Genomic DNA, 10,665 nt, shown 5'->3' on the forward strand with positions numbered 1-10,665 from the left:
TCACTCGGGCATTGATCTGTATTTGATCCCTCACCTCCTATTTAAACCAGCAGGACTAAGATGCTTGAGTATTTTTGAGATACCAAGCTTTAGCCCTTTTGTGCTTCAGTTCCTCATCCATAATGCAAGAACAACAGTACTACTGTGATGATACCCTGTTGAGGTAAGTACACATAAACTAGTGAAACACTTGGACACAAAGCAATTTTTCCATAACAGCAAGAAATGTTATTTTTGTGGTCACTTTTCTACACTAACTCTTCTCAACTGTTGAAAGCTAAGTTGCATCTAACTTAGTAGTCTGGAAGTTGGACAGAGACTGCTCCAAGCATGCTAGTATGTATTATATAAGACTTCGGCCAAAAAGACAAGATTACTTGATTAACCAGTTACAGCGTTGAATCACCTTAGATAAGTGGACACAGCACAAAAGCACACACCAACATGTAAAGTAAAACAAACAGTTGGTTTCCCAACCAGATGGGTAGGAATTTTTCTTCAGAACAACACATAGCAGCTTTCTGAAAGAGGAAAAGGGACAGTACAGACTCAAAAAAAAATAAAAAAAAATAAAAAAAAAAAAAGATGAGGTCACCTAACTATCTCACCACTTAACTCCTAAAGAAGTACTATTCTCAAAACCTTCCGCAGCCAACTTCTGCTCCCCTGGATGAATGAGAACAGGTCTGTCCACTAGTGTCCTTTAGAAACATATATGACTGATATCAGCTAATATTTCTGAAAATGACAATCCTATGCATTTTACATTCTCTATTCAAGACTTCAATATTCTTATGTGTTTACTGCAAACCGCTCTTAGCATGAAGCATGTGGTCTCGCTGTTTGAAAAGCAAAGCTAATTGCAAAGTTAGTCACAATGTACAGAGTTAGTCACAAAGTAGAGYAGTTAGCTATATAAATTATTGACTTCACCACCCACACCTCTCAAAAACATTGCTGTCCTCACCAGCAATCATTGAAGATTAAGTGCTGAGTAATCATAACATGGTCAATTCTGCATAAAACAGAGCGCAAACTCTCCACCCCATTTAACTTATTAGGCACCCAAAACCTTATTCTCCAAAATTCTGCACACAACACTGATACCACTGACCTGGCTGCAGAGACCTATGCATGCAGTAATTTTTACATCTGGACCAGACAAAGTACAAGGATTATGTCAGGCTTCATTGGCTGTATTTTATATCATAATTTGCTACATTTAAGATACAGTTACGGTTTTGCACAAGTCTTAAGGCACTCCACGTTGTTTGCTTATCATAAGCTTAATATCTAGTGGCCAATTGCTCAAGCATTTCAAAAGGTATGTATTTAAAGAAAAGACTTACAAAAACAAATGCAAAGGAAAATTCACAAGAGTTCTCTTCTAGTTCACCAAGAGACAGGTGGAGGAAATAACTGAGCAGCATCATCATCCATCATACTCAAGCTCTTGCATACATGGCTTCTACAGTGGTGTCTCATTGTTTGCTCAGGTCAAATTAAAAACTGAAAGCAGGAATGCAATGAGGAATGAAACAGCTGTTGGGTACTTCAGGTCTTAAAAACAGGTGACATGAAATTAGACCAACGTAGAATTTCTAAGGTGGAATTCAGGAAAACTAAAATACTCCGGTGATTTAATAAAAGGTTTTATATTTTACACAAAAATTGTTTAGATAAAAGGTATCACTTTATCTGAGAAATTCTGAATAGGCAACTGCCTCTGCAGCACCYTTCCCAAAGGCAGCCTTTCCCAGTCTTGCAATAGCAATATGCAACTTCCAGTCTGGTGCAAGTATCGCTCTTGGTCAACACCAAGAAGTACAAATACATGTTTTCTTTCATTTTTAAAAGCATAAACAGCAAAAGTGTGCCACACAGAGAAATTCTAATTATTATCACAGCTTTAAAAGGTACTTGCACATGCTCTTGGTCCAAATAAAGAAAAGTACAGGTACGAGTGCTAGGGGAAGCAAAAGTGACAACTCCCTTCTACTCTACACTCTCTGTCCTCCATCTCTAAAAGTTGGTTTAAGTTACACCATCTGGTGACAATCCTCTAAAAGAGGAGATTTTGACCGAGGGGGAGAAGAAGATAAATGATTATCAAGCAAAAATGATCCAAACACTACCTGGATATCAAGGAGTGGAGAAACAGCCAGAGAAGGTAACACAGAGCCAACACTACCACCAGGATTTATTGTTACGTGAAAGGAATCACCCTTCCTGCTTTTCCCTTCCACAGCAAGGCCAACAAACCAAACAAAATAACTGGTTCATGGCTGTTTCCCTCCCTCCACCTTTACTTCAAAGTTCTGGGATAAGGAATGCATAAAATCTTAAAAACACTCTTTATCTTGCAAGATCATTATTTGCTACTTAAGAGTAAATATCACAAATTATTGGTTGCCGCTAAAGACTTCAAACATAAGTATTTGCTAATCGAAACAAAACGTTGCATTCATGAAATCAGAAAGTAGAACTGAAAATCTAAGGATAACATTTTTAGTCTTACATTCTACGTTAGCAGTATTTTGGCATCTAAGTATGTACTTTACAATCCAGTGAGATTTTTGCAATACAGTGTAGGCATTTAGTCCCCTTAGGATTTTAGGCTAGATTCCAAAACAACCCCTGGAATGCACATTTGCAGTTTAAAATACTCAAAAGCCTCCTCTAATTGCCTCAGATGAAAGGCTATAATAAACATTATGTTATTTGTTTTCTAAGCCAGAATAAAGTTATCAATTTTAATATCCTGTTAATGAATGACTGAATAGTTCAACTAACAAGAGTCAACAGATATAGAACATTTATTTAAATATAAATATTTATTTATTGCAGCCTTTTTTTTCCAAAGTCCCACTTTGCAGATCACTTCAGACCTAGATTTCAGAATACAGTCAGTCCAGTACTTTTTTATAAAAAAGATGTCATCAACTGAATCACAGTAGCTATGCACATGCAAATCCCTACAGCAGGGCAGCGGGAAATACAATGGCTTGACTTATTCCACAGCTGGAACCAATGTTACACAACAACAGACCAGGAGCACACATGCTCTCAGCTACCACAGGGCAGCCAAGGGTGAGGTGACTCACTGGAGAAAAAAAAAAAAAAAACAATACAATCATCTGTAAGCGGGAACAAAGTTAGTTTGGATAAACTAAATTCTATTTAAAAATAAACAAAATTGGTTTCTAAACACATGATTTCTGAAAGGTAATTTAAGGAGCCTAACTTGCTCTACCTCTTTCGCAAATTTTACATTGTAGCTGCTTGTTAAATAACAGTAATAAATCAAGAATGACATACAGGGAGAAAACAGGCAAGTAGGTTATTCCACATGAAACAAAGGCATTAAAAGCAACTTTCTAATAGGCAATGCTTTTTTTCCCCAGTACTAGTGTTTTACCAGTCTATATTAGAACTTCCACATTTATATTTGAAGTAATAGCTTTTCTACTGTTCAAGGCATAAAGAGATTAAATTACATCAGATTTTCAATCATCAAATGTCTGAAAAAGAAGTGATGAAAAACAAAGTTTTCTTTCCATTGCTCTTCTTCCAGAGGTTTAATGATATAAGGTCAGACTCTCAGAGATGCTTCTCGCCAGTGTCAGTAGTTTGTTTTGTACACAAGCTTGTACACTTAGAGTCATACTAGAACTGTGCAGTTCGTGCATCTATCCTTAAGTTTTCCTCCTGTAAGAAGACTCACTGACTTTAAAAGGATTATGCCAAAAAGCAACTCAAAGTATTTTAATCTAATAAACTGTTTAAAATTTAGGACACTGCTCCATTTTAATGTTACACATGAAGACTAGGCCAAAATACATAAATCCTCTCCTTTACACAAAAGTGTGCATCTCTGCTCCTAACAGAAGCAATATCTGCACACAAATAGCTCAAAGTAACACGCAGTCTAGACCACTATAAGGCTTTGAGCTGCCCTCCCCCTTTATTTCCTAATACCACAGTTTAGATAAACTACCTTTTCTATCTAGAACCTAGGGTATATACAAGGCACTTTGGCCAAAACGCTATCTAGATGCAAGGTTTAGATTGTGAGGGGCGTTGAATTATTAAGTTGTAATTTGGTATATCCAATATGTTTTTTTTTTTTGGGGGGGGGGGGGGAGGCAGGGGGAAGCTACTCTATTAGCCAGAAAACAGGTACAGCTTAAAAGGCAACCTCTTAACAGTATATCTTGAATGATCTCTGAGCAGAAAAAAAATGCTAATTAACTCTGTCTCTTTTGCAAATATTACATTGTAGCTACTTGTTAAATAACAGTAATCAATCAAGAATAACATATGGACACCAACTACTGTGGTTATTCCAGTAAGTAACATCTTGAGATCATCATTAATTGTATCCAACTCCAGAAAAGTGACCGATTTTTTGAAATAACTCGGTCCAAAGCAGCTTAGGAAAGCCTTGCATCATCACTTGTGATGCTTGCTTTCTTCCTGAAAAATCAAATCCCATTGAAGCATCCACAGACTGAAACATCTGAAAGTCCCTTTTCATTATTAATAATTCATATTTTTACATCTGTAGAGAGAAACCACGTGTACGTGTGCATTTATCACACAGCCACCTCCAAAACAGCAGCAGCTCCACTACTTGCTTATTTAAAAACTGCTCCCAGACAACAGCTCGGAAAATCAAGAGTCCTACAACTTTCAGGATTTACACGGTACGCTAAGCAAGGAGCCATGCAGCCGAAACAGCGAAAATGTTAAGTGCGTAGTGCTATTGCTATGCCTCTCCTCATCCCCCTCCCCAAACACGCCCTTGGCTGAAAGTTTTTTTGTTGTTGTTGTCAAAAAAAAAGGAAGAAAAAAAACCACAAACGCGTGGATTGTAAGATGCAGTGAGCAGCTCGCGTATCAATTTAACTCTCTCCAGTTAATTAAACTTCACGCCTTCGCCCGCGGCAACCAGCCCGCCACCCCTTTAGCACTTACCGGCGCCGCAGCCCCCCCCCACCCCACACAAAACCGAAAACAAAAGCTTTCCCACTGCGAGCGGCGATCCGGGGGCCGCTGTGGCCGCGCCCGCCAGCGAGGGAGGAAGGTGGCGGCCCGCAGTCGCCTCACCTGTCGCGGAGGCGCCGCAGAAGCCCGTCCAAGGCGGTGGGGCCGGGGCCGGGGCCGGGGCCGGGAGCCGCCGGCGGCCGCGGCCCGCAGGGCCCGCTCATGCCGCCCTGTTTACTCCGGTGGCCTAAGCGACGGCTCCCGTCATGCTCCGCGCCCGCCCCGGAAGCCAGCGCCGCGCGCGCCTCCCGCCGGCCGCGCGCGGGCGTTGCCGTGGAGACGCAGGAGGCGGTGGCGGTTTAAGGCCTGTGTCACTGAATGACGTCTTAATCCGCTAATTTAGCATAATTTCATGGAATATCTTAATTGTTATTAGAACTGTTAAAATAGTTGCCGCTTACAGTCCAATCTCCCTTTAGGAGAGCTGGGCCCCCTCCCAGGCTTCTCTGCTGCGTGGCCTGGGCAGGCATCCACGTCCCCCCTCAGGAAGAAGGGGAGCAGGAACCTCTGCCCTTGCCGGCGCCCGGGTATTAATGCCACAAGTAATCGGGAGCTACGGGGGCCACCGCGTTGCCCAAACACAGTATCGGTATCAACGTGTGAATTATGGGAGCAGTGGGGATGAAGGAGACAGGGAATTTCCAAGATTGATAATACGGAAAATCGAGCGAACTACCTAGGTCTTAGTGAATCTAAAATCTTGATATGTAGGGGACTGTGTAGCAACCTTGCTTGTGCTCCCTTTAACAACGTGTTTTACAGGTGTTTACTGTGCACACTACAGTTTTCAGAAAAATCAGGAAAAACAAGTTTTTTTTCCTTCATTTGTACGGAAATCAAATATCTCAAAAAAAAAAAAAAAAAAGGAAAGAAAATCCTCAATTCTTCCTTCTTTCAACTGCCAGTTTGTCTAGTTGGCAAAGCTCATTAATGTCCTCATCCAAGACCTACTGGTCAGTAGAAAAAGCTGCACCACCTGCAGTGAGTGCTGGTCAGCCCTTGCAGATCCTGTGTATAAATCTGCAGCTGGCAAAAGAAGCAAAAAAATGAATAGGAATTTTTTCATTTTCAGGTAAAAACTTAGATCTCTTTCCAACTAAGTTGCCAAATTAGTGCTTATATTCCCATTCCACACAAAAAAAAAAAAAAAAAAAAAGTCACCTACCACAAGGTGCTTAAATTCAAATCTGAGCAAAAGAAATGCCATGTCAACAAACAAAGCTGCAGATAGCTGTAAAATGTTTAAGCATAATTAGTAATTGGTATACAATTATTCTAAGATCAGCATTGCAGTTACCCGCTTTGCAACTTCTATCCAACAACTACAACAGGAAAGCATCAGTTTTCCTGGCAAGGTAACAGCAATGTGGCTGAGGGCATCCCTCAAGCCCTGGAAGGGAGCTGCATTTCAGCTGTGCGGTTTCACGAGACTTGAGAGTATCAGCATGAGGTTTCCAGCACCAGCAGTAATAGCCCCTGCCTGCAGATCAGGGCTCTTCTGTTGAGTTCTGATGTTCTTTGGCAGTGGTCCCAGTGGTCTTCAATACCTTCAGTCTCAAACTCAGATAACCAAATTTAAAACTAGAGTAACAACCGTTCCTGAATTGATTTAGCAGGACTTAACAGTCTCAAAATTAGCTTCTATCACTTAAATAACTATAGCTGCTGTCTGGCTTATCGTTTATGTATCCACTATAAATAAATGGCTCAATAAGCTATGGAAGGCCCGTGTAAAAGCTTATATACTCAAGAAGATACATATGCAAAGGATGTGAAGCTTTGGGAGCCTTTTATTATTGAATTCTCATAAAACATGTTTATAATAAAAGATGTACTGTTCTTTCTCACTGTTCTATTTATTGAAAGAAATACATGTTATTTAGACCTCTGTTACAGCATGATTTCAYATCTCCAAAAAGCTGTCCAGAAATTGCTATTATTTGTTAAAATGCATGAAAAAAATTGAGCTTCTCTCAATTAAAACATCAAGCTAAAATAGTGAAAGAAGTCTTTGGATTTTACAAAGCTGTGCCCAGCAGATTGAAATTACAGCAACTTCTTCAGTGATTTCAACGCTTCCTGTACCACAGGCCAACATCAGAGATGTCAATAGTCAGTTCGTATTCTCTTACAAGTTCTTCTGTATGTCGTGTTTCTCAAAAACTTCCAGGCACTGCAGTCTAAAGAATACATGATCACAGGAGCTTTCACAATAGCTCTCTTGCAAAGTTATCCAGAGTGGTTCAGCCTAAAGCATCTTTCTTTGCACTGAAATGGATTAGACGCAGTCACATGATCTCTTTTGGCATCTCAGCTGTGGACATGACAGCCTGTGCCTGAGAGACACAAGCAGCAGAGACACTTGTTGTGGAAGAGCTCATGTGGACACATCTTCAGTTAAAAGATGTCCTAGCCAAGAGCCAACTGTGCCAGCTGAAAATATTCTTCCCCTCACCACTGCTCCTCTATTGGAGGATCTTATCACCTCCCCACCCCATCCTGCCAGCAGAATAGTTTGGATAGGAAGTTTCCTGAATTGCTTCAGTCCAAACCAACTAGATAAGGTCAGACCAAACACTTTACCCACTTAACCTAGCTTTGGTGATTCCTTCTGATGTTGAGCAGGAAGTAGTCGTGTGAACAGCTCTGCAAACTGCACTGGACAAAGACACAAGGACAGCTGAAGGATATTGTCTACAACTAGCACAGTTACTTGTAGCACTAAGATTTCTCCATAACCTTTGTGTTAGCATGATGTTCCCTTTCAGTCATTGGATCAGGAAAAACAGAAATAAAAAGGTTTTCAAGGGTGCTTCATAGTTGAATTCCTTTTGTTTTTTCTTTTCCAGAAAGTCATTTGTTACAGTTCTCATTGCAAATATTTACATCAAAATATATAGTCTCCCCTTTGACACCAAGGTAAAACACTAAAAACTTATTATTTCAAAATCTCAGCCATGAAACACTCTCTGTAGATCTGACACCTATTTTGAATGCCTCACTGACTGTCAGGGCAGAAAACTGTCAGAGGCTATATGGTGTTTGAACAAAACAACACTTTCATATACACAGTTTTCATATACAGTGTTGTTATTTTTTGAAACAGGCAAAGAATTTGGCTTTCTTAAGCGTGTACCAGTGACATACAGGTTTTGGTTCTGGAAGGCTAAACTGCTTTTGAAAATATTTGTACTTGCTAAAATAATATTAAAACATTCAAATATTTCTATGACTATCAAAAATTACTAACATATATTACATTTAAATACTGGAAAACTTTATTCCCAAGATAAGATTTCCAAGTTTTAGTTGAATTGAATTGATCTCCAACAGACAGCCAATAAAGTTTCGTGGGAGTGGAAAATGCTACCTCAGGACTGACTGAAGTTAAACAGCACCATACTGTCCACAGTTGTACAATTGGTCCAGTTGCACTGATGGAAATGGGACACAATTTAGCCCTCGGTATATTAATACTAAATTAATCACATATTTACCCAAGGTATCCTTTTGAAAGACTTTAGACCTATTCTCCAAATAACCTCCTAGCTCTGGCTCAGCTCAGTGCGACACTTAGCCTATATTTCTTATGAAATAAGATTTTTGATTGCACCATTTGTTTGTCTCATTGACCAGACCAATCTCTTTTCTTCCTTCTTTCTTTTTTTTTAATTGTGAACTACTGTCAAGCAAATTTGAAGGGCAGAGCTCTCAAGGATGCTCAATTCCACTAAGTTCCCTGTACATACATGGCTGCATAAGGGAGAGTTTAATCATTAGGAAAAGGTGAGCTACTCATAATCCATCTAAAGAGTTGTGCAGTTGAATATTATGTGTTTGGAGAGGCTGTCCACCTGGCACAACTTCTGTTGCTCCGATCTTCTTACCTGGTCAAATGAACAAGGGACATAGGAAGGTCCTCTAATAGTGGAGGGTCACTTGGCATGAAGGAAGGAGCTGAGGAGAGTTAGGGATCATGGTGACAGACCAAGAAGTTTATGGCAAAATGATCCTGGCAGAGAAGAGAGGCCACCAGAGAATGGAATAATTGTGGGAGAAAGGGAAGGGATATAATGCTGATGGGTAAGCTGAATTCACTGATCTCGCTGTTCATGGTATACCATTGTAACCACAGTAGAAGAGAAAAGCAGACCTTGCAGGAAAGGGTTAAACACCATGCTCAGGGCCTGACCCCAAATCCATAAAGCAGTACTGTCTATTCCTGATCAGGTGGTGGCCTGCAATGGGACACAAAGCTGTAGCTTCTTCTTTTCCCTCAGGCATAGGTTTCCCTCACTCTATTCAGAGAGGGGCCTTTCACAGCCAGAGAAATAGGAGTGTTGTTACCACGCAGCTCTCTTCCTTGTAGTGACAACAAATCTACTATATTGGAAAACATTTCCCAGGAGCTCATAGGGTTTAGACCAGCTGTGGGAAAAAGAAGCCTTAGCCTGGTCCCTCCGATATATTTTTCACTTTTGTTCCCTCTTGCGCTTTTATTCTTTGTCTCGGTCCAGTGTGTGCTCGCACAATCTGTGGTATTACAAACCATTGGCTCTGATGTGATCCTCTGTGCTGACACTGATGGGCTCGTAATTGACTGAAGAATGATCTTATTACTCACATCCCTGATAACTAACATCAGTACCTCGTCCCTGAAAGCCTACAAAGAGGAGTGTTTTGTGTTCTCCCTTTAGTACTTAACACTTCTTTTAGATTGTTTTAATTTAATTTTAATATAATCTGATAAGAGCTGTAAAACTGTCAAAGAAATGTGTCTTGTGCTGTCTTATTAAATGCACTTTGAATAAAATTAAGGTTTTTCCCAATAGCTGCCAAACGAAGGTGTCTCTTGATTCAAATGAAGAGATTGATGTGCACAGATCTTACAGTTTTACACATCTTTTTAATTCAGGGAGGAATCTATATGCTTTTAGTAACTTGCTTTCCTCTGGAGATTTAATAGTATTCTGCAAAGTGCAGAATTTGTCTCATGATGAGCATCTGGACCCAGGAAGGCCCATTTGGCGGAGAGAATAAATGAATGAGAGAAAGAAAAGAAAAAGAGATTTAAAAGGAAGATATCTTTGGAGAGAAAAAAAAATGGAGAAGAACTGATAAATATATGCCTCCCAAGATGTCCTGTGTTGTTGCTCTTTTTCAGCAAAGGGTTCAGGGGCCTGAAGTTTCATTCTGTGTCCCGACACTTAAGGGCACCATCTAGCTGTACCTAGACGCATTTCTCTGTTGGTTTACAGGGCACCTTCCTTATTGTAAAACCCTAATTAATTCTGTGCTGCTGACAGCAGTGCTCTGTAAGAGACTAATCCAACCTGAAGTTAAATCGATGGAAAGACTCTCTGTCTTCAGTAGACTTCAGTCACACATTAGGAGGGTGGCCAGTGGTGAGAGATAGATGTCAGGAGTTGTAGGGAATGTGGCACCTTGAAACACTGGAGAAAAGGAAAAACAGATATTTCTTCCTTTTCTAGTATTTGGATCTTCCTGAAGATTTCAGTCCTCATTTCTTCTGGCCCATTTATCTCTTGTCTGCTCCATACATTTTTTTCCCCCAAGGTGCTACAGTTCATCTTCCTGTCTCATACTTGGCCTCTCTCC

General features: G+C 40.2%; 1 protein-coding gene across 3 annotated transcripts in view; it reads right to left on the bottom strand.

The window, feature by feature from the left end:
* KIZ (kizuna centrosomal protein) overlaps positions 1-5,255 on the bottom strand; it is a 72,184-nt gene extending 66,929 nt beyond the window's left edge. For all 3 annotated transcript variants that reach the window (XM_085315321.1, XM_085315320.1, XM_085315322.1), the window contains exon 1: positions 5,110-5,255. In XM_085315321.1, the coding sequence (XP_085171447.1) occupies positions 5,110-5,210 (101 nt within the window). In that variant the 5' untranslated portion in view covers positions 5,211-5,255. The remainder of the gene's footprint in view (positions 1-5,109) is intronic.
* Between the last annotated feature and the right edge of the window lie 5,410 nt (positions 5,256-10,665).

Source organism: Rhea americana, unplaced genomic scaffold, assembly GCF_003343005.1.
Source record: "Rhea americana isolate MKP2758 unplaced genomic scaffold, rheAme1 scaffold_427, whole genome shotgun sequence".
In the NCBI taxonomy this organism is placed as follows: Eukaryota; Metazoa; Chordata; class Aves; order Rheiformes; family Rheidae; genus Rhea; species Rhea americana.